General features: G+C 39.7%; 2 protein-coding genes across 3 annotated transcripts in view; one reads left to right on the forward strand and one right to left on the reverse strand.

Annotated features, from left to right (window-relative positions):
• The window catches only part of PAN3 (poly(A) specific ribonuclease subunit PAN3), a 71,893-nt gene extending 54,023 nt beyond the window's left edge, over positions 1 to 17,870 (forward strand). For both annotated transcript variants that reach the window (XM_026049792.1, XM_026049793.1), the window contains exons 14-20: positions 1,815 to 1,980; positions 2,424 to 2,511; positions 7,338 to 7,477; positions 8,070 to 8,199; positions 10,980 to 11,044; positions 11,775 to 11,913; positions 15,178 to 17,870. In XM_026049792.1, coding sequence (XP_025905577.1) covers positions 1,815 to 1,980; positions 2,424 to 2,511; positions 7,338 to 7,477; positions 8,070 to 8,199; positions 10,980 to 11,044; positions 11,775 to 11,913; positions 15,178 to 15,318 — 869 coding nt within the window. In that variant the 3' untranslated portion in view covers positions 15,319 to 17,870. The remainder of the gene's footprint in view (positions 1 to 1,814; positions 1,981 to 2,423; positions 2,512 to 7,337; positions 7,478 to 8,069; positions 8,200 to 10,979; positions 11,045 to 11,774; positions 11,914 to 15,177) is intronic.
• Positions 17,871 to 20,790: 2,920 nt separating this feature from the next.
• The window catches only part of FLT1 (fms related tyrosine kinase 1), a 109,684-nt gene continuing 105,753 nt past the window's right edge, over positions 20,791 to 24,721 (reverse strand). The window contains exon 30 of the mRNA XM_026049819.1: positions 20,791 to 21,443. Within this exon, the coding sequence (XP_025905604.1) occupies positions 21,239 to 21,443 (205 nt within the window). The 3' untranslated portion in view covers positions 20,791 to 21,238. The remainder of the gene's footprint in view (positions 21,444 to 24,721) is intronic.

The raw sequence follows: 24,721 nt of genomic DNA on the forward strand, positions 1-24,721 counted from the left end.
GTGGGGAGTATCCAGGCAGCCTGAAAGCAGCAGCCTAACTCAACTGTAGCCCTAAGGAGGTTTTTCCAGTAGTAATATTTGGTTGAATATTTGCCTCTACTTGATTGAGATTTTTTTTTTTTTTTAATTCATGGGGAGGAGCTGTGTTGAATTCTGTGGTCAACTTTTCCGCCTATGCTGAATGTTCTCTCTCAAATCTGGAAATTAAAGGACAAGTGCTGTTCTCATTTAATTGTATATAGAAAAACAACACCTAGGTTTTAGCCCCCAGTTAGATACTAACTTCTGTTAGTATCTGGCACTTCAGTTTTAGGCAGAATTAGAGTTTGTATAGGTATACCTGTCTTGCAGTGTCTCTGTGTGCTCCTGCTACACACATCGGGTATACTGCTGTTTACCAAAKGAAATGTGTATTTGATAGCAAATAATAGATATTGAAGGAACTTTGACTGTTAATTAAAGGAGCCTATATCTCTTCAGTCATTTTATGTAATCATAATTTTTGTCATGCTAAAGAAGGGAGAATCATGAAGGGAAGATTTTGCTAAATGAGAGTACTGGTACGCTGGCTTGTGGGAAACAATTAATATAATAATTCATCAAGAGGCCAGGAATAAACGAAGACTGTGTCATTATCTGCAGCCTGCAGTCGGCTGACCAAGGTTATTGCTGTTTAAAGGAGGCAGCATCTTGACCTTTAGAATATTAACCAGAGCACCTTAATCTAGCAGAATGAACTAAAGTTTTTTGTTTGTTTTATATATATCATTGTGGCCTTGCTAAAAAAATATATGAAATRTATAAAAACATATTTAGCAAGTGCACAGAAATGTTCATGTGCTTTGCAGTGGGGACAGGAAACCAAAAACAGGTGTTTGGGGAAAGGTTGCAGTCAGTTCACAACTGAATGAGATGCTTGCGTGATTGCCCTGAATAGAGCTGATATTCCTGGTCCCAGAATTAACGGTGTCAATACAGAGTCTGCTTTATGAAATGTCTCATATCACTCATTTTAAAATTAAGATCCCTTTTGGATGGGCTCTCCGTTCTCCTTCCACTTTGTGCCACATAAACAGGAGCAACTTTTCCTCATTGAAGATATCTTAGGAGATAGTGGTTTGCAGCATGCAATTTGGGTGTTGCTTTACAACAAATTAATTCCTCTTTTTTGAGGAGAGGACTGTGATTCCTTTGGGAAGTGATTTGATGCATTGAGTTCACACAGCCTATGAAGGTCAGAGTGATGTTTTATCAGAGAGCTGGATCACAGCTGGACATACATGGCATTTTGTTCAGTGAGAAGTAGCCACAATATCTGTCATTTTGATTTATGATGCAGTTTGAAATTAATTAGGGTTTTTTTTATGTTTTATTGGAGGATATAGAATATTTAATTTCTATGCTTTCCTAGTATTAAAGGAGGCAAAACAGGATCTTTTGCAGATTCATTGTGCGTATTATGATACATACTTGTTGCGTTAGAATACTTGTATTTTTGCTCCTGGAGTACCTGCATAGTTTGGAGCTTTGCCACCCATTTTCTCTAWTTTTTAAGTATTAATTACCCTTTTTGTAATGAACATCCGATCTAAATTTAAAAAACAGTACCTATTTTCTGAATGAGAGTGAAAAACATATTGCCTAAGGAATTATTAGCATTTTAAAACTGATTATTATCTTTCCAAAAGTATCTAGGAAAGCATACTAGGCTTATTTCTCCTTGTCCATTGATTTCAGGTTGAATGAAATGAATAAGCCAGCTAATTGTCTAGTTGAAAATATACTAAGCTTTGCTTAAACCCCCTTGCTTCCAGGTCAGCATGACGGACCTCTGCCCCGGCAGCATGCTGGATTGCTTCCCGAGTCTCTGATTTGGGCGTATATTGTGCAGCTCAGCTCGGCGCTACGGACCATTCACACCGCGGGCCTGGCCTGCCGAGTTATGGATCCCACAAAGATTCTAGTAACTGGCAAAACAAGGTAACAAAAGAGTKATTTGTAGGTTCCTTGCTGTGGTGTCTGCTCATGATAACCATGGTCGTGCCCTGTTGTTAGGGAAATTATGGAATTTAACTAGAAAATTCTTTTAAAAGTTTTAGCGTGCCAATTAAATTCAATCTCCTTTACATTTCATTAAATGCAGTTCAGAGAGACCTGCATGTTTTCCTCAAAGCCCTTTCAGCTCTGCTCCTGTGAATTTATTGTTGATTTATTTCTAAACTGGGGGCTGGCTGTTGCATTGTATCACTTCATAAAATTAATATGTTCTACATACTAGGAGTTTGCCTCCTAAATACTTAGATGCCTTTTTCTTTTGTGTGTGTAATATAGCATTTGCTGCTGTAAATATTGGTTCTTGGTTCTTAAAGAAAGAACCAAGCAGCAAAATTACACTTCTTCCTTTTTCCTTCTTTTTCCTAAAGGTTACGAGTTAATTGTGTTGGAATCTTTGATGTGTTAACATTTGACAACAGTCAAAATAATCCTCTGGCATTAATGGCTCAGTTTCAGGTAAGACAACAGAGAATTTAAAGATAGCTTACTTGTAATGGAAAACCAATTTAGTACCTTTCTGAAAGCAAAGTATTTTAATTAAACTGTACYCCAGTGTACTTGTAAAATAACTTGTAACAAACTTGAATGAAAAGTGTGAATCACAAGTTTTTCCTTCCCTAAAGGAAAGGGAGGAACATTACAGAGATCTTGGACTTGATAGATACATGACAATATCACAGAATTGGGGTCATATTCTGCAGTGAATAGAATTTGAGATCAGTCAGTGTTTATTACCTTAGCAAAAATAACTGAGCAGTAAGCCTCTGTTCACAGATGATTAAGAGATATTTAACTGGATGCATTTAGGCYTTCTTCACTCATAAAAGCACCTAGCCTATCTGTTTAGTTTTCTAATCTTTCACTACTTCCTGGTGCTCTTAGAACTGTGGATCCTGTGTAACTTCTGAATTGAGAAGAAGCCCTTTAGTGTTAACAAATTCCTCGGTCATCTGAGTATCGCTGTGCATAGTGACAGTGACGTTGCCTCATTTCTCAACTTCCCCTAGGGGTGAAGTGCCCTGGTTCAGCAGGCATCTCAGACCCTGTCAGTAATGGAGTGAAACGCCACGCTAGGGAATGGGGGTTAATTTATTTTTATTAATTGAGCTTATTCACTGGGAAAATTGCTCATTCACAGTCTTCCAGTAATAAATGAAATGTTTGAACTTTGGCCAGGCATAAACTAGCTTATTCAAAACCTCAACCCACAACACAGCTTTTTGTGTGTATGAATGATACAGTAGGCAATTTTTGGCATACTTAGTACATCAAAGGATATTTCCCCCTTCCCCCGCTAGATATTGATGCAGAGGGCATTTTGGTCATCATTTAGTGGAGAGTAATTAAGAGATCCTAAGGATAGATGTAAGGGATTCTGTTCCTAAAATTTAATGATTTTTATGTTCCATCTTTCAAAAGCATTTAACACCTTAATAGCCCACCACTTGATGGTCCTAAACGAGTTGGTTGCCTGGTTTTGATTTGTGTAGGGATTTTGTTGGCATGTTTTATACTTTGTTAGTATCAAAATTATTCAAGTTTCCGGACCTGGAACAGATAGATAATGTCAGAAAATGTCAGGAGTTAGACACTTCTTTTTGCCACCTCCTCTGAAAGAGTTGGGCTTTCACAATCCGTTTTGTTCCTACAGAGATTCTGGACTGTGTGGGTTCCTTGAAATCCAGGAGGCATTTATCATACTCCACCTCTCTGTGCCCTAGCCAGATAAAATTACAAAATAACAGCTGCTGCCTGTCCTTTTTCCTCTCGATCCATGACCCAGTTCCTGAATTCCTCTGGGATTCCTGTGACTGTTAAAAATGTAGGTTATCTCTTGGTTTACTGCCCAGCTAATATGCATTTCCTTGTTGCTGTCCTCAATGGACGAAGGTATTTTTGTGAGCATTTGTCACTTTGGGGCTATTTCCCCTTGTTAATATACATAGGAAAGAATTTGGCCTCAAAAGAGATTAAGAAGGGGGTGATGCAGAAAGAATGCAATTGTTCTTTACAGTCTGTTTTTCAGAAACTGTGTTAAATGGATTAATTTATTATGATCATGTAAGAGTTAAATAAGGACAACAATAAAGGAAGATTACAAAAAAAAAAAGAAAATTCAGTGAAATATGCATAGCCACTTGCATTAAAAACAGGATGGTTAAACCTGTTAAAAAAAATCCTTGAGTCATATCRCTTAATTACTAGATACAGATACTAGAACTATGTGATGATGCAGAAAAYGTTATTTAATATTGCTGTATTTCGAAAGAAGTGAAGATGAATGCTCTTCCATATGAAGAGAGAATAGAAGCTTTATTGATTTAATGAGAGATATGAGTGTATTTGCTCAGAGTAAATATTTTTAAATTCAGTAAGTCAAAATAATTTGCACACACAGAACCCTCCCCCAAATTCAAAGGCAACAGCTGAGGATGTATCTGGAGCGTTGATACTGTTTTAAAAAAAACATAATAAAAAGAACAAGGAATTTGGAGCAACTGCCAAGTGTACTTTCAGTTCTTAAAAAGAATAAGTGAATCCACAGAATTGTAGACTGAGTGGCTTGATTTTGAKCCAAGCAAAGCAGGGAAACATTTCCTTCTGAGCTCTAACAAGATGGGCTAAGCAAAAATAATGCCAGTTTCAAAGGTTTTGTGGAAATCGGGTTTAATCAAAAATAAGATTTGTTTGACTAGCTTATGGCTTGCTGATAAGTCCAGTTGTATAGAAATAGATATCTCCAGGGCCTCTGGCTTTGTGCCATAGATCTTTAATATTAAAGATGTATGTATGTGTACATATTTGTACATACACATACATATGCAGAAGGAAGGGGGGGGGAAGGGCTATTTCAATTAGTTTTGAGACGTTAATGAGGAGGACCCTTTCTAAAAGGGTTTTCAGTAGATTGGGTTTTAGTCTAATGCCATTCAGGATTTCTCAGCAGCTTATATGATAAAATCTTTACTAGCACAGCTCCAAAACTCTCAGGAACTTAAACGGAAATTTCTACAGGCTACAATTATGAATTGACTTACTATTTAAATGGTCATTGTTTAAGTTCAAATTATATCTTTTGAACAAAAAAAGTAACCTTGATTTTGGACAAGATGATCTCTAGAGGTCYCTTCCACCCTCATCCATTCTGTGATTTAAAAGGTGGAATATTTTACTTTGAAATTGTGGTTTAACTTAGATAACTTAGTGGTCACAATAGAAGCCCTATGGCAAGYCTAGAGCAAAAGGAATTAATGTGATCCATAAATTTGTTAAAAGCACAATGTAAGGTATAAGCAGGGAGATGATTGTACCTGATGTCCATCTATACCTTGGACTAGTATTCCTTGCTGCAGGAATGCTGGGTTGTCATCTTGTGTCCCCACTCGAAGAAGGAATAGTAGTTGTTCCTACATGAAGTAGGAAGAGCTGAACTTGTACAGGTGATAAAAGGGAGGATGAGGCTTCAAAGTGATATGTGGATTTCTGCCTTACCAAAATGAGGTCTACTTCAGCTCCTAGGAAATTCCGTGCCCTGTCTATGTAGATTTGGATGGTAGTTGGAAACCTGTTTTGATTTCTACCAACGCGTGGGTTGTTAGCCTGTTTAATTCCTCTTTGAATTTTCCTACAAAGAAACACGCGTCCTTGGGAATCCTTGTGCAGCAAATGCAGCTCCCTCTGCATTTCCTTCTCTTCCACCATTACGTGCTCCATATTTTTTCTCCATTTTCCACATCCTATTTTCCATTTTTATTGCTTTCCATCCCATAACCTGCCTCTCAACACTTATCATGTAGCTCATTCATGCTTGAATTTTGATGCTTAATCATAGCACAGCCACCGCCATGGGGAGAGCRGGATGTGGAGAGAGCAGGAGGCGCTTTCCTCGCCCAGCGCCTCAGCGTGAGGCGACATGGCCGCAGGGGGCGGCCCGCTCCGCCCTGGGGCGGCCGCCATGAGGGGACAGGGCCCGGGCTCGCAGTGGCTGCGGGTGTCTGTGCTTTGGCTCGTTCTAGGCAAGACTTAGTGTTGTCGTTACTTCTATAAGGAGCAACAYTTGGACAAAAGGTGCATTTCTGGAACCAGAGTGTTCTTTCTCTGCTGAATGTTGTGTTCTCCAGAACGTGGAGATCATGGCAGTTTTGCTAAACAGTAGCCTCCCCACAGTATTCTTTTATTATCTTTTTTTCAGTGGCTTTTTTCTTTTCCTATTAAAAAAGAAAATACTAAATTGAGTTCTTCAGATTGAACTTTAGAGTCAGTCAAAGGAGATATAAGTCATGGAAAACTGCAGATATTTAAGGTGCAGCCAAGCTGTGTGCTGCAGCTAGAAGACTTTCTGTAGAAAAAAAATCAGGAAGCTTTTAATTTTGAATGTTAGTATCTGCTGCTAAATTAGGCTTCTGTTTTTGGAGGAAGGCTTTAATAATTGGTGTAACTTGAATTTCTGGTGATGATTTAACCTATAAAAATTAAAATTGGCCAAATAGGCTCCATTTGTAAGGAAGGTGATGCTAAAAAAATTCTGCAGAAAATGAGATGCTGCTACATATTTCAGATYGACAGGCTTATTTCTTTCCACTTAGTTCAGGCAGTTAGTTCATATCTTTGCACCCTGGCCGTTAGAGATGAAAACCTTTTGAGGTAAAAAGTCACTATCCAACTTTTGGAAAACTTAAATTCGTAGGATAGCGATTGCAAAGATAGTATGTAGCAAGGATAGCAATAGCAAGAATTGGTATCTCTCGGTTTGGATAGAAGTAGCCATAAACATAAAGGAATTATGTTGTGTTAGGTATTCTGACAATGAACACTGTCAGGAACTCCATCGTTTCACTTCAGAATTGCTCTGAGACTTTCCCTTGACTGCACTAAGTAAAGAAAATATTCCATGAGGTTGTTTCTGGCTTAACGAATAACTCTGGACACACTGTTCTGCGTGTCATATTGAGAAAACTTGCACTCTCTGTCACTAGCCCCTCCATCCCCCTCAGAGGTGAGTGCGAGTAATTAGGAGAACCTGTTCTCAGAGCTTCTGCTCACTGTGGGAGTTCTCCCTGGGGCTGTCTTCAAACTAAGAACAGCTACATTATAATAACTTAAAACTAAATATAATATCTAGAAAATGTTGTCAGGACAGATTTTCCTCTGTACATGTTAATTACTTTAATTGTTGTATTTATTTGTATAGGGTTACTGAAGTACTATTTCTTTAGATGGTATCTATTRCTACAGGTGGTAATTACCTTTATTCTGCATCTCATCTCTGTTTTCCCTGCTAGCAAGCAGATCTGATCTCCCTGGGGAAAGTTGTGTTGGCTTTGGCTTGCAATTCTTTATCAGGAATTCAGAGAGAGAATTTGCAGAAAGCGATGGAATTAGTGACAATCAACTATTCCTCTGATCTGAAGAATCTGATTTTGTAAGTTGGATATTATGTGTTTGCTGTTACATTTTATAAAAAGCATCTCTGAAATGATTACACTTTACAAAGTAAAGATGAAAATGTCAAAATAATATTATCAAATGCAGGTAAGATTAGAGTAATAATTACTGGCATTGCATGTGCAGATAATGCATTGCTGAACATTACCATTTAAAGTTAGCTGGTATAATGTGTAATTTTATGGCATATCTATTAAAAATGCYTTCAGTGTTGTTACGGCTGGTAATAAGAAATTATTAATATTTGACTTAAATGGAAAACCAAGGTATGTGCCATCAGTGTTTTAAGTATCTGGTACTGAAGACAACCTGTTGCTCTTACTAGCTGTATCCAAGTCTTGTATCTGACAGGTTTGGAAGATAGTCAGAAATAGGGACTCTGTTTGGACCAGTGGGTTCAAGTGCTAGTTTTCCTTTGTGTAATATTTTCTGTTTGTTTTCAGGTATAGTCAGTGTTTGTCCTTCCCCCTTACAGTTTATGAGGGAAAAGTAGTAATGTCTGTCCCCTTCCTCAGTTTAAAAAAAAAAAAAAAAAAAAGTAACCTTTTTGGGGGGGCGTGTTTTGGCAGGTATTTGCTGACTGACCAAAACAGGCTTCGCAGTGTGAACGATATCATGCCTATGATTGGTGCACGATTCTATACTCAATTGGATGCCGCTCAAATGCGAAATGATGTTATAGAGGAAGACCTTGCAAAGGTAAATCACAGTAATTCCTACAGGAAGACTTTATAGTCAACATTGCTACAGCTGCACCCGAAAGTAGTATTGGACCTCTTTCCATTTCTCTCCTCCCTGAGGCTGTTTAATAACCCAAGCAATCTGCCTGCAAAGTTAAGAACTCCCAACTCGAGATAACCAAATTCCCCAAACTCCAAGATCCACTGCTATTAGGCAGTGTATTTACCAAGAGTAAATACCTCATCACACACTAAAACATAGTTTGTATTGGAAGTTTGGTACTGCAGCAAATCTACTTTWAAAATACATTTAAGTGCTGGTATCCTGTTCCTTATTTCTTTTCCAAATGAATGCTGAATAATGGAAGTAAGGGTTGTCATCCTCATTTGCACCACAATCTGCCCATATTGCTCTGTGGGTCTAGTTAATCTGTAAAATTCAGTCAAGATATCAAGTGCTCAAGGAAATGCTTTGTGCTGCGTTCATGTGTTACTATCAATACACATTYAACGGGAAGGTCGTTGAGTTTTACCTTACCTGCTCCTCAGAAGCCATTGATCACAAGACTGAGATACGTGGCAGGATTTTGCATTGCTGAAGGTTTACATAGGGTAGAGTGTTTAGTTTTGAAGGATTTAATGATTTTTTTTTCTCTAAATGGCCAGGATTTCTGACCATTTTGACTGCTTTGTCATTGCTATGACATTGGCTTGTTAAGTAGCAATTTCTCCTTCCTTGGTGAAAGGTTATCAAAGATCTATCAGAAGCAAAGTGCTCTAGTAGAGCAGGATAAGGTTTCCTTTGGATGCAGATCTCCCTCAGTGAGGGGTGCTCACTGTTTCTAGCAGAGTACAGCACTGTGCCTCCTCTGATGGTGTTCAAGATGACTTCATGTCAAGGTCACCCAATGCACCTGAACAAACTTGAGCAGATGGACCCTTCCACATGACCAGGATGGAGGTTGTCCTCTAATCTGCATTAAGTAGTCTTCATTTTCAGTCAGGTGTTGATAGCAACTGCTATCAGCAGAGCAGAGCTGCTACAGATACAGGCTGTTATATGGCCCCAGCAGCTGTTTACCTGGCAGTGATAAATAGTAGTTGCTAATTAGCTGTTGTACTGTAACTTGTTTGTACTACTGTATTCTTAGTAACACGAGAGCTGCAGTATCACTTTGGCCCATCCAGCCTGGTATCCTTTCTTTGTTACTGCCCTSAAGCAGTTTAGGGAAGAGCATTAGAATGGTGCTAGCATGGGTGATATCTCCATATGTTCTCCCAGCATCCAGCAGCCATTTGAACTTCTGAAGCTGGAGGTGTTTGGTACTTAGTTCATAATTTGGTGCTTTTTTGGAGCTGTGGGTTTTCATTACTCATATGCCCCTTTATTTGCTGCAGCAGTTGACCCTATCACTCCTTGTCCCTTTCCTTCCTCACCCTTAATATTCCCATCATCTCCGAGCTGCAGTGTTCAAGTACCCAAAGCCTCAGTTTCTCCCATCCCCGGGCCACTGTGCAGGATTTTTCCTAGCCGCACTGGCTACCAAGCCTGCAAAGGGACCACCGGGCMACTACAGAGCCTGTGTTGTTGCTTATCTGAAACCATGGGGAATTTGCAAGCCAGTAACCCTCTCAGATGTGGCTTTGACCACATACCAGAAGTTATTTGGAGGTTTACATGCTGGATAGGCAGACCTGTGCTAGGGCTGTCAGTCCCTAACTGTCTCTCCTGTCAGTCCCTAACTGTAGCTACAATCAATGTCTGAGGGTCAAACTGTTATCACCCTCACCTACTTTGTTTGCGCAGCGATGTGCAGCAATCTGCTGCAGATGGAATTCATTTGACATCAATATGATCATGCATGGGGTGAGATGCAGCTTAGCATGAATAGCTGGGCCACTGGAGAGTATGAATATTAGCATGAGAAAAATTTCCTGCCAGCTTTGAACAGCTTTTACTTAGATTAATCCACCTTGSAGTAAGCTAGGATGAAATATAAGTGTATTTTTTCTAACTTAGCCAAAACAGAAAAAATGTATGATTTTTTTCAACTGTATATATTATAAGCATTCACAAATTTAATCTTCTGTCTCTTGAATGAGTTTTTTATGATTACTTTGACTCCATCATTGGTGGAGATGGAATTTATACTACTGTAAGATAAAAATAAACAGCCTTACCATAGGGTTTTTGTTGTTTTTGTTTTGGGTTTTTTTTTTTTTAAACACTTCGTTTTTCTGATACTTGGAATCAACTGGAATTCCAATTACAGTCTGATATTATTGTTGTAAATAGTATTTACTAATAATGTCTTGCAAAGCATTTTTCAATAAAAGTTGGTAGATCAGGTAATCAAGAAGAGGGGAGATGAAATAAACTGTTGTACTGTTTATATCTGCTGGTTTTGATAGCCGTATATATTTTAGCAGATTATTCTTGCTAACCTTACTATATTTTAGCATGCCTGTAGGTACAGACATGAGAGACTAGACTTATGTTTCCACACAGAAATAGATCTGTCTGATCCAGTTCCTGCTGAGGCAGTGAAATGTTTTTGTTTGTTAAATCTCCACATTATAATTTGGATATGAAGTGCAAAGATCAGTATTTGACTACTAATACACGGAATAAAGCATTTGATCTCTTTCTGAAAATGTGTGCCATCTTCATAGGATAAATCATTGTGATTCGTTGTGCTTCACTGGCATTCCTACTTGCTTAGCTTTTTTCCTCATAGATATCTTAATTTTGTCCTTCATTCAGAAACTTCAACTAATAACCTATTTCTTGTTTTCTAGGAGGTGCAAAATGGAAGGTTGTTTAGGCTTCTAGCAAAATTGGGAACAATCAATGAGAGGCCAGAGTAAGAAATACTTGTTTTCATAGTGTAGTACGTTAAGACTCAGTTTGTAATGCAAGGTTTCTTCTAGCATAAATTTCAAGATCCCTGTCTGTGCCCCTGAAGAAGAAAAGTATTTAAGACACCTTGACACAATGAGAGAAGCAGCTTTCACTATAACACTAAGTTRAGGAAGAGAGAAGAATGCAAAAATATGCATCAAAGTTGTTTCTGTTATTACAGATTCTTAGTGGTCTCTTGTGACTGAAAACAGTTTTTGAAGCAATCAATAGCCTTCTGTAACTATAGCAAATGAAATGGATAATTGTTTTAAGCTACTTAATTATCAGTTTACTGTTCATCAACTGCTGTAAAACAACTTAAGTGCTTGTGGTTTGTTTTCCACCCTGTTCAGTAGATTTGGGTTAAAACACAGCTGTGTTTAATGTTGGTTTCTCACATTTATCTGGCAAGCTTGGTAAAGATGTCTCCTACTTTCTTCCCTTACTTTTTTTTTTGCAGTCCCTTGCAGAAGACATTAGCTTCACGGGCTTTGAATGTGTCATCTTCTATCCTTGTGGCAGGAGGGAGACTGTAATTTAATTGCAAATTATAACAGGTGTCTTAGCAGAGCAGTAAGATCACTTAGGTTAGTTTGAGGAGTCGGTGTATGATTTCTGTTGATTTTGAAGTTTTCTTTGTTTCTCTTGCATGTGTGTTTTGAGGTCTAACACAAGTCTCTGCTTTACACCAGGTTTCAGAAAGACCCAACGTGGTCGGAGACTGGAGACAGGTATTTACTAAAGCTCTTTCGAGACCACCTTTTCCACCAGGTGACAGAAGCGGGTACTCCTTGGATTGACCTCAGTCACATTATCTCATGTCTTAACAAGGTACACTGTACTTGTGCTAGCTTTTACAAATTCTTTTGGTTAACTTGCTTTAAAATAACGTGCCACTGCAAAGCAAGCTGTTGCTGGCAGATTAATTCTGTTGCTTTAACTGATGGTTATTTTTCCCCTATTTTGAATGAAAGCAATGTAATCACTAAACTAATATGCAAGCATTCATGGTTATTTTAAATAAACTTAGTAATATATTAATATTAAACCTTGGAATTCAGTAATACAGCATGATATATAATATTAACTTGTTCATCTTAGAACGCATTGAATACTGTGAATAAGCAATGCTGGTCCCTTTATGCTACTCTGGTCTTTCAACACAGCATAAAGGATCCATAAAAACCCTGTAGCTGGGGGAGATTTCTGCTGATGCAGGTACCACAGACAGTGGGTATAAGGCAAGAGGATCCACTCCTAAACTGTGCTGCCCAGAGTAGGAGACAGGAGGGCTTGTGGCTGCACTAGCACTTCATGCAGAATCAAGAACTGGCTTAGCTAGCGAGGCAGATTCCTGAGACATACAACCCTAAGCCCATTTCTGGTATTTCTGTAGCTTCTCCAGCCCGTCATTTGACAAGGTTGAGTTAACAAAGCTGTTTGCAGTTTTTCATAAACTGCACCACTAGCAAAATTTCAGCTGGGCACTTTCACGATTAATAGTGGGAAGCGTAGGAGGTCTTCATTAGCTGTAGAGCTTCGTGTCTTGCTCCATAAATTAAAAAGCATGTGATTTTTTTTCTTAACTGGTAGGTCAGCTTTCAGTTTACTTGACATTGCTTGCCCAAACTTTAGTAAGTCATAGAAGAATAAGATGCTCCTTCATCCTTTTTTCATAGCTTCTTGGTCATTCCACTTGCTGCATAGAGAATGTTGATGCAGATGTTGACAGTATACACAGTATTTTATGGGTTTTTATTTATTTATTTTTTCTCTAAGACTTAGGATAACAACCAGTTTTCTCTTTGAGAAAAATTAGAATATATTTAGATCCTCTGGCACTAGAAACATCTGACTCATCTGACTAACTGCAGTTAAATTTTTCTCTAAATGAGCTTTACCTCCTGTCAGATTACTGGTTTGCAGTTTTAACCATCATTTTCCATCTTATGGATTGGTGTCTGCAGTCACTWTAAAAACGACATTAAAGAGATTGATAAGACTAAAGAAAATCAATGGAATAAAAGCCTGTTGATTTAGGCAATGCAGTGCAGTGCCATGGTGATTTGAAAGCAGAGACCAGCGCAGATCCACAGCGAGAGGAATATTCCTGAACTTGTAGGTCAGGGAAGAGACTGTGCCCAAGAATGGGTTGTCCTATTCATGCTCATGGCTTGACCTTCTAAAACAGAGGCTCTTCTCTTCCRTGGTTGTGGGCTCCGCACACAAAAGTAAGGCCTGCAGAACTGTGCTTTGGAAATGAGCTCTGGAAGCACCTCAGAGATCATGATGTGTGCTAGAAAAGGGGCTATTTGGCCTTTCCTGCTGTGTTCTGAGAGCCACCTTTCTTACTTAAAATTTATATACACATACGTGCAATACAGTATTTTTTTTCGCCTTAAGTGTGGCATTTTTGGAATCTCTTCAGCTAAAAGATCCACAGGAGGACAGAAATCAACCCATACAGGTGGTTTTCTTAATACAAGTCTTCCATATATCAATTTCATTAAGTTAAATCATCATTATCAAATGGTATCAGTATGAACCATAGACATAGATGTGTATTTCACACACATCTTAATGTTGGCAGAATGCTATAGGGGATGTTGAAAGAGAGATGGTCTTATCCTGCTCTACAAGAATTAAAAGCTGATTGTCCTTCTCCTGTCCTGAAGTTATTTAAAGTAAAATCTTTAAATTTGGGAAGTTGTAGGTTTTAGGGGGTTGTTCAGAACACTCTTTTGATGGGGGGGGGAAAAAATGTAGAAATTCGTTCATGTAGTACATTGCTCCAGACAGCAGCCAGTGGAACAAGAACTTGATGTGAAATCTATTTTTTAATTTTCTTTTCCTTTTCATCACAGCATGACAGTATTTTGATTTAATCCTGTTGGGCTTGTCTTTCCAAAATTTTTCTCAGTAGTGCCGTGTCCTACTCACCTCTGCCCGACCTTTTACTGTGGGACAAAAAATTTCATAGTGTCACATATTTAGGAATATTAATATATCAGCTATCAAAAACAGCCCTGAAAAAAWTGTCCAACAATTCCCCATTGATGAACACTTTTTGTAAAGTGAAGGGATCATAAAGACAGTGTTGGAAGTTCAGCTACTCTATCTACTATAGATATCTATACTCTATTCCCATGTTCTGAGTTAGGATTAACGGTACATACCTAACATACATATGCATCTAAAAGCACCACTTTTCTCTCTGTCTCTGAAACTTCCTAATGAAAGGAAATCAGTAGCTTCCATAAGAGAGGTTTGTGTAGCTTCATGTATCTTGAATAGATTTTTAAGACAAAATAAGTCTGCATCACCCGTTATAAGAAATTTTAATGAAATTAGTGTAACAAGATGCTYGGAAGTCACTTGGAAGATCATGTAACTTAGTTCTTCTATTACTTTTAATTTTAAATTTGACAAGTCAGAAAAAAATGAAAGCTAATCTTGAAGCAGGTTTCTAATCTTTGTTTTTTTCTTAAGCCTGATTCATTTGTTTGGTTATGGATTGGAACTAGGTAATGTTTTCCTTTAGAACAGGGGAAGGAAATGTATTATACAGAAGATCAGGGAATCAGTTTGTTTGCAATATTGCCAAGAATATGAGGTTTGGGTTTCTACTGTTATTCAGACTACTTGGGGTTGGTCCATCAATCGCTTTGTTTTAGAATGGGCAAGAAATAATTTACCTACTTTCCCAAGAGGCTTGTGGATCCTATTGTAAAATCACCTGGGAATGTAATGTTGAGCATGTCTTTGTACATCAGGAGCTATATGGAAATTATACTAGGTTTTCTGTCCAGTGGAAGATAGTATTGCAGGATTATTAGCTCTGTGAAAAGGGAAGAAAACAGTGGTAACATAACCAAGGGTCTGGAATGTCCATTAGGTTAAGACCAAAATGTCTCAATTTTTTGGCAAGCACCATGTTTTGGTGCGACTGGGATCCTTCCTTTCSGTGCTGCTCGCGGATCCGAGCCGCACCAAAACACGGGGCCTGCCAAGAAATCGATTGCTTTTGTTATTGGGGAAATGTTTTGCCATTTCTTTCACACGTCTTTTATTTTATCTTTTGCATTCTTGTTACAGTTAGATGCTGGTGTGCCAGAAAAAATAAGCCTCATTTCCAGAGATGAGAAGAGTGTACTTGTGGTAACTTACAGCGATTTAAAACGCTGCTTTGAAAATACTTTTCAAGAACTGATTGCAGCCGCAAATGGTCAGTTGTAGTATTTGCTGAAAGCATGCAGGACATTGCTGAGGAACTTAACCAATAGCAAATTGCACTACAGCTGAATTGTTGTTGTCATCTCATTTCACATTTGGGAAACAAACAGGAGATGAGCAAAGCTGCTTGCACTTCAGTCAGGTACACTGTTACTTGAAGGGAAGAATGTTTCACTTATCCTAGAGCTAAGGCTGCCATTGGAGGCTTTATCTGTGAAGAATTTATTTTAGATTAAGGAACACATCAGGTGCATGATGTTCCTGCTTTTATTTTTTCCACTTGTATATGCACTAATTTTAATTTTTTTAAGACTTTTCTGATCTCTGAAGTTTTGCCACATTGTATACTTATTAAGGGAAACTCTTTGCAAGGACATTTCTGGGATACATTTTTGTCACTGAGGATATAGCAAAATTTATTCATTTTGATATTATTTGCACCCAGAATAGCATAAAGGACCAGGTAAATAATTTAATAGCAATTGTGTTCTATCAATTACTGTTTAGTTTGTAACCTCTGTAAAAGTGTGTTGTATGCAAGCTCTGTATGCCACCCACTGTTTAAGAAAGAAACAAACCAGACGACAAAACTTTTTTTTTTTAAAAAAGAAATCACGTGAAGTATCAGTGAATTGTCAAAAAAAAAAAAAAAAAAAAGAGGAAAAAGAAAGAAATCCCCTCTGATTTGATTTAAATATTGTCTAAGCGAAGTGACGAAAATAGCATCATGAGAAGCATCTATGATTTAAGGAGCATATCAAATTTGCTCTAAACACAACCAGCGCCTTTTAAAAACTGTTTGTACGTTTTCATGCTAGGCAGAAGCATTTACATTTATGCAATTTTTTTAATAGTTTTTTTTAAAGAAATTGTGTTTAAATGCCTGAAGTTTCAGGAGTGTATTACTTTAGGTTTATTTACGATATAATTTTTGTATAAAGTTCTGTTCTTTGAACCACAGCTTTATTATGGTACGCTACACTGGATACAGATACAAAGACACTGTTAAAAGAAGATTAACTAAACACAGCAGTTGTCTGGCATCAAGAGCTTTTCAAGTTTTACAGCCTGAATCTGGAGGGATAATGATCTGCTGTGCCTTTGCAGTCACTGCTTAGCCCAAAGTAATATTACTTTTGATAATACTCAACACATGAATATTCCTGAAGTAATTCAGTCTCAAAAGTCTGGAATTTTCCTCCTCAGTTAACTTTCTAATATTCGGACATGCAGTTGTTCTCCATGCTTGGGTATTTATGGGATTTGTAGTTAAACACCTACACTTTGATACTGAAGACTGCCAAATATGTAGGAATTTCCTTTCTTAAAGCAGTAGTGAAGACTGTACCTATCCTTTCCCAGCACTGAATGTTTCAATAGCACTGGGTGCTCACCATGAAGAAAATGTGGAAACTCAAAAGGTCAGGACAGACTCTAAGCACTTGCAACTGATGTTACTGACATCACTTTTAATAATTCTCAATATTTGTAGTTTTCAGAGAAGTTTTTAATATTTCTCTGTCCACTTTTATAAGCTTTAAAATGATCCGCCGCCTTGAGACTTGCATCAAGAAAAGCAACTCTCTTCACATCGAAAGCTTTGAAGACTAGGGACATGCTTTACACATTTTAGAGAATGTGGTTGGATCCACATTAGGTAGCATCAGTTGTTGAGTTGAAAAATCGATTATTGTTGCATTTGATCGAATGAATTTTAAAAGGAGCATAATGTTTAATATTCAAACGATCACAGTTGCCAGAATGTTCTTTTTAATGTAAAAGGAACAGGAACTTTGAGAAGTGAACATGCAAAACAGTCTTTTATCATTAGCTCATGTATTTGAGGAAGAGCAGCTGTCTTTTATATGTTTTTTGACAAATCATATTGTAATTCTTTTGTACAAAAAAGAAGTACTTGTATTCTAGAAGAAATATGAAATGCTTAATTTATAAGCGGGCTGAGGTTTTTTCCAGTATTGTTTTCTTTGAAAATGAAAGGGGATCATCTGTTCAGTTGTGGGGTTTGGGAACCTTTGAAAATTTAATTTGTGGACCAATATTTTGTGAAAGTGTAAGGCAGGGGTAAAATAGGGCTTGAATTCTCATCCTTTTTAGACCAGCAAATCACCCTCTGCGAGACATGTCTAAATTGCAAACTTGTGTGTATCTGCATAATGTCCGTTCGCTTCAGCCCCTAGTAACCTCAGGACTTGGTTTAAAAATAAAAAGGTAGACAGCTAATAAGTTTTCATACATAAACAATGTCAGCCAGAAAATATTTGATGTCAGGTAATACATTTAAAAAAAAAAAATGTTTTTTATTTATTTCATTTGGTCCATATTTGGGAATGATTTGAACAGTCTGAAGTTCAACCTGGGTGTTTTTTGGGGGGAGAGCCCTTCAACCCCATTTTAATTCCATTTAGAAGGTTGTCCTAAAGTTGTAGTTTGATCCATTCATAGGAAGATTTGTGTATCTGTATCTAAWAATAATAATAATAATACTACCACCAGGAGATGCCCCCCTAGATGGGAAATGTAATTCTGACCTTCCTATTTTCACAGATAAAAAGCACAGAAGGGACAACCTTTGAAATCACGTGATGTTGGTCGTTTTAATTTTTGTACCTATTTTAAATTCTGTTGCTGTATTTACTATATTGTAAATATTTCGTTGAGGGTACCTGTGTATTTTTGATTTGCCCTTGTTTCAGTAATTCAGGTGTCAACAGCTTCCCCTAAAAAGCACCGGTATGTTAAGTTCTAATGTCATGATCCCAATATGTGTTACTCATCTTTAATCCTGTTTTCATTCTTCATGTGTACAGCAGTATTTTTAATAAAGAATACCAGAAACACTGTAGTTTTATTTTGGGCATATGAAGTATGGAAGTTGGATCAGCATCATCACAACTTCAGTGCTGGAATTAGGTTTTGTTCTAGTTCTTTTGTATTCGCTCTTGTTTCCAATGTGGAGTCTAAACCATGTGGATTCGCAAAGCATCTTTAGTGTTTGTCACTTACAGAACATCAGATATCCCAGAATTTATAGACACTGTGCACCAGAAGTGTAGTAATACAAACTTCCTTAACTCCCAAGTCAAAGCAGTAACTACTTCTGTCAGATCAATTCTGTTTTACTAGGCAAGTCCTAATTCTGAAAACTGTATTTAAAAATATGCATATTTTCATATTATCATTTCATATTTCAGCCTTTTTGCCCAAGGGTGTGTTAGTTTCTCTAAAAACTTGCCCATGGGGAGTGATTGACAGCTTCAGTGTTAATCAGCAAAGGTGAGGTGATTTAGTGGTGGGTTAAAATCTTCTCTGCCATCCAGCCATCTTTATGTAATGCCAAATTTTGTGCGAGTTTCACGATGTGATAGTGTTAACATTTTTCTTGCATATATTCCATGTGGAGTCATTGCCCATTGAGTTGCACTGTTGTGTAGAAAATTTACTATATGACTGAATTTGCAGCAGGCTTCGTGGTGCACTTGTCCAGTCTCTCTGTTGCTAGTGGCCAGCAGCAGGTGCAGAACCTCCTACAGTGGGAGGTATTGCCATGTTCACCTACCTCRCGGGAGAAGGTTTCTTCTCAGCTTCCTCCTAGTTCTTCTGCAGAGCTGCAGCATGGCTTGGAGGTCCCCTCTGATCCTCTGGTGTTGTCTACCAGAGAGCATTATTGAACGTATAGGTGGTGGCAGCTTTACCAGGTTCTGGTCTCAGGAGCAGGGACTTGGAGAATGCCCGTGGAGAAGAAGAAACCTCTACCAGGCTGGAGGCACTAATGGCCCAGCAGGTTCAGAACAACTTTGGGTTGATGATGCTGTAGCTGCTCTCCTTGTCTTTCATCTCTCCCACATCTTCTAGCTGCAGACGTGACCAAGGGGCAGTTAAGGGGATATCTGTCAACGTGTTTTCTCCCTCATGAAACGTAGACTTTCCTGGAGGTAGGGTTTGTGTTATTTATTTATTTGGCTCTGGATGGCAGTAAGTATCTCTTAGATGTACTGAGTCTGGTTTATTGCACAGCTTTGCTGTGTAGGAAGGGTACATTTTATGTGTTTTTGGTGGATTCATGGACAGATGTAAATGGCAGATCTGTGTACACTCTTTCAAAAGCAAACTTTATTATATGAATTCAGCAGTCTGAGTACATTATATTAAGATAGAAAAATGCAAGATAAAAGTGAGTTATATCTAATGAAACATAGAGATCATATAAAAGTACTTTTTGTAGTCCAGTTTTCTTAAATATTTATGCACAAAAAGCATATTTATATATTTACACTGTGCAAACACTTCCTTTTAGAGATACATTATCACTCAATTATTACAGCTAAGTTGGAGCTAAACGCTGCTTTGAATTTCCATTTGTTTTGACCAATGTAGAATACACTTCACCAGCAAGAGACAGGGCAGTAGGTTATACTTTAAAATCAATAATCTCTTGACAAGAAAGATCTAGAATGGACTCTCTGTAGCTTAGGAGTTTGTAGTAATTCTCATGTTCACAAGAGTATTTTTAGCTTTGAAGGTTTAAAATAAAAAATGGACATGCTTTTCATTCTATTAGTGGTTCAAGCTCATAATCCTTAAATTGAATTTTGTGTGGTCAGAATCGTATTCTAAGTAGCATTTTAGTGTGTTTATAATGGGCCCCAGGAAACTGAGACTGGACAGTAGTTGCTGATCCAGAAACCCTCAGTGCTACTGTTAATTGGCCAAAAGCCATTTTAATATTACATTCAAAGGCAAGAGGGGATAGCGCATCCTTACACTTCTCAAATGAAGAACATTCATTTCCTTTGAGATGCTATACAAAAACCTGTTGCAAATAAATGATACACTTCTACTGTACATATATACTGTTAACTAACCTGGAAATTCAACTGCATTCATAGAGAAGCTGCCTTAACTCTCCAAAGAGCTTGTCTTATTTCTAACTAAACCTTTCAAACTCTAATAACCAAATCTTTCTTTAAAGTAAATGCAGTTTAGTAGCCAACCTGTCCTTTCGGACAGGTTCCCATAAATAAGATATAATCAGTGCAATGTTAGAAGGTCCACTAGATCTTGCGGACAAAGCTTGGCTTGACGTGTTTAGCTTGTTGTTTGTTTCCAGTGTGTGTGTTGGTGTATTGAAAAAGTGCAAAACTTCAAGAGCGTTTGTTTGATTTCAGCAGGCTTGACCGAAGGGAGGTGATCTCTAGGCCCTGTTACTGCAGCCCTGGCTCTCATCTCCGTTCTTTTGTGTCCTTGCCGAAGGTGCTTTGCCACTCRTGTTCGCAGTCTTGGCCTTGCAGGACCCCCCTGCTCTCTTCTCTCTGGTTACCCAAAGGAGTAAGACCTTTCACATGCCTCATCCCCAGCTAACTAATGCAGACTCCCCAAAGCATTAGCCTTCCCTTGTGTTTTTCAAATATTTTTTCCCTAAAAACAGCGGAATGTCCCCTTCTTGTCCACCTCTTCCCCAACAGTCCTTTATTTTCCAGCACTACGCAAGTGGCCTCCCTGTAGGCCCAAGTTATGGGGGCAAATTCCAGGGTGTTCCTGAGCAGAACATCTGAACAGAGGCTGAGTTACTGTAGCATTAAAGACTGTAGAAATAATAACCCTGGTGCCAGGCACCAACCACTGAACTGGTTTTGTCTGAAATGGTGACCTTCTAGTTTAAGTATCGGGCGCTTTTAGTGGCAGCTGTTGGCGTCAGTGCTGGGAAAGCCGGGGCCTAAGCGTTAGTATCTTACTATATTTTGTATACGTTTCTTGCAGTTGGTGGAAAAGCAGGTCACTTGAGACGAAGCCAAGGGCAGTTTTTTAATAGTAGGGTCGCTAAGAATTACTCAAGTCAAAATGTTTAAACTGGCAGGGGTTTAGAAAAAGAAGAATTCACTTSAGTGCATCTCTCCTGGCCTACCTAGACGGGTGGCTGAGCGTACAGGAGCACGGAGCTGTAGTCGGGAGGAGGCGAGGGCCGCGTTTTCATCTTCTCCAGCACCGCGCTGCTGCGGGAGCCTCGTTGCTTGGAGTCGCTGAGCTGGTCGCAGCTGAAGCCGCAGAAGCTCCTCGGCTTAGCTGCCKCCCAGAGCACCGACTCCTTGCTCCTGCTGGCACCCTTCACGCTGCAAAACAGCAACGTTGCTGTTAGCAGAGCCCGTACCCTGTGACGGCTCGAGCGCAGGCAGTCACGGGACGCTGCTTTGTTTATTCTTGGGGGATGAGAAGAGCGTTTATACAGACGGGGTGGCACAGGGGGGCGCGGAGCAGAGGGATGAAAGGGGCCCCTCACTCGGGCACCTTCGTTCAGCCCATCGGTGYTGGAGCGTTGCTGTTCCTTGCACGGCCGCGGTGCTTAGGGGAGTATTTGCCCAGCCAAGCTCCGAGGGTTAGTGCAAGCTTAGGAGAGGCTTGGAGCTGCAGCACCCTCGTGGCAGTGCTGGGGACTGGAGCTTATGGATAAGCAACTGATGTTTATGTGAGGAAGGGCACGGGATACCCAGGAACAGCCTTTTCTAGGCTGCCCTCAGCAGCTGCTGTGAGCTGCTGGTTTCAATCAAGGGTATCCCTGTCCCACAAGGGGCTCGTTACTCTGTTGGAAGCCCTTTTACAAGGTGCCCTTTACAGGAGAGGCTTAATGTCTGCTCAGCTGTGCTCGTCCTTAGGACATGATTTACCTCACAGCCCTTGCTCGCCCTTGTGCTGAGAGGGTGATGCTCAGAGGGGCCCTTTCCATAATGAACAGAATTAAGGCAGAGAGAATTTTCACACCATTGACCTTAGGAGCCTTATGTCTTTATCTATCTGTAGACAAAGGGCACGATAGGGTACGCCCCAACATTGATTTTATGTGAAATCCTAATTTAAGCATATATTGGTCTGCAGTGCCTGAATTTAAATTCCCTCCCCCTGTTTTCATAAGGTTAAGCCCACTCTGCCCCTCTCCTTTTTTTTTAAGGAGACTGGCAGTCACAGTCAGGAATTCCAGAGAATAAGGTCAGAGCATCTACTGAGGCTTTGGGGAGCCCAAAATTTATTATTTTAATTTGCGCAATTTGGTTGTTAAATGAAGCATTAAGCCAGTAAAGTAGCATAAGGTCTTTCTCAATTAGGAAACTGAGAAGTAAAAATTTCTTTTAGATTTCACAGATGCTTGAGCCTTCAGCTCACAGCTCCCTGCCTTGTAGGGAGCGTGGTCTCCTCTCCAACCTGTAGTGTCTGTCAGAAATTAGAGCATGCTCCCACCGAGACCACCCTGTCACACTTGTGTAGAGTTTTAAAGAGATGGATTTAATGGTTTTAAAGAGAAATGCTTCTGTGATTTACGTGGTAATTGCCTGTTAAATGGCAGAGAGCAGTGGGCTGGCAGAAATGGAGCTGAATGGGATGCCTCCTTTCCCATCTTCTGCCTAATTGCCGTCATTGGTAACTTTAAGCACTCAAAAAGCATCAACTAGACCAGGCGGAGTTATGAGCCTTAACATCACCATTTTCTTTCATTTCTTATCTATCTCTTGCATTCTGATAACCTGTATTTTCTTTCAATCAGAGACCTTATTTTGTCATTTAAGCTTAGACCTAGCATGCTTAAAAAGGTCAATGCCTTCAGAAACCAATACTTCATTTCAGCACTAGCTGAAAACTTAGAAGCACTGTTACGTTATAGAGCAGGAATAAAGGCTCTAAGCCGGCCTGAGTTTATAAACCTTTATACAAATAAAGCTGGATCCTGAAGAATGCTGATGTACCTCAGTGTAGCCTCCTAAGGAGAGTTTTGGGAGAGCCTCCAAGGTTTGGCTCCAGTAGACTTCATTTGGTGATTGACCGTACAGTCAATGAAAGCTTTTCTAGGTGTGGACTATCTGTTTTGTACTCTAGGAATGAAAATTAGAAACTGGGTCAATTTGAAGCCAAATAACTGGCTTCTTAATTGAGATCACTAATTGGAAGAAACATGTGCTTCATTCTTTGCATACAGTCTGCATGCAAGAGTTCAGTGATGTTAGAGTTTGGCTGTGGCTCTCAAGATGTTGGTTCTAGCTCAGAAATTGTGGAGTTCTCGGAAATTTTACAGGTGGARCAATTTCCTTTGATTGGGGGATCCCTCCATCCAAAGGGAGCTTATTTTCCCTTTTGTTTATTTGGCTTATTCTACCTTTGCTCCCAAAGCTTGCTTGGCTTATTCTAATGAAGAAGAGGTGCAGTTGGGATCCTCTCAATTTGCAAGGGAGCAGAACTCAAAAGACTGTTGTCTTTCCTACGGATGACTTCCCTACTGGAAGCTTATTACTTGAGCTTATGTTATGAGCTTATGTTAGGAGAGACTTATCTCTCTTCACAGCGTTCACCGTATCGCTTGTTTTCATCTCGATGCTGCTCTAGTTGTTCACGCTGAGTGAACATGAGCTTTCTCCTGGCGTGAACATCAGATTGGTTTCAGGGCAAGCTAAGGAGAAATATCAGCACAAGAGACGGGGCTGGAGCCCAGAGGAAGKATGTTTGAGACGCAAGGGGCTGTGCTTTTCATTAGAGCAGGCTCTGTGTGTCAAACACCCCTCAGAGTTTTGGTTTGCCCACAGTCTGTGAACTGGATGAATGTAGTTTTCAAGTATTCCTGCTGTCAGGGATATTGATTTACTGCTCCAGCTTAGCCTAAGCAGAGGATGCTTAGCTGGGAGCCGCGGATTTCAAGAACGCCGCCGAGGGCAGACGTTGCTTTTTGGCATAACGCGGCAGTGCCGACGGTTTATCTTCCAGGGCCCGTGACCTTCTATGTGCTCAGCCAACCGCGCTGCTTCCTCCAGGATTTACATCCCTGCAGGCACAGTTGAGTTCCGGTCCCCTTGTTCTCCCCATTCAAGCATTCCTTTCCCTTATACAGCGGGAACTGCTCCTCAGAGCTGSGGAGGGCACACGCCGAGTGCTCTGCACCGTGCAAGGAAAGGGTGTTCTGCAATTGCCCTGGGGGAGGTTACTGTGCTGCTGACTGCAGCCTTTCGAAATGTCACCCCCACACCCAGGAAAGAAGCGTTAAACCAACGGAGCCTTGAGAAACCCACCCGTGTTTCAAGCTTTTGTAGGATCTGGCTTCTCAAAATATGAGAAGCTCCCTCAATAGCCTTGGAGATGCTTCCGAGCCTCTTTTCTGAAATGTGAGTGGCCGAGGCAGGAGAAGGGTTTTACCAGCACTGAGAGCAGGCCCYTGAGAGCAGCATCTGCACCCCGCACTGCCAGTGTTTGGGCGACGCGAGTGCTCCTATTACCTGCTGGAAAGCACCTCCACGGAGAGGGACCTGGGAGTCCTGGTTGACACTAAGTTAACCATGAGTGAGCAGTGTGCCCTCGTGGCCAAGAAGGCCAATGGGATCCTGGCCTGCATCGGGAGGATGTTGCCAGCAGGTCA

Source organism: Nothoprocta perdicaria, unplaced genomic scaffold, assembly GCF_003342845.1.
Source record: "Nothoprocta perdicaria isolate Ctin4 unplaced genomic scaffold, notPer1 scaffold_62, whole genome shotgun sequence".
NCBI lineage: Eukaryota > Metazoa > Chordata > Aves > Tinamiformes > Tinamidae > Nothoprocta > Nothoprocta perdicaria.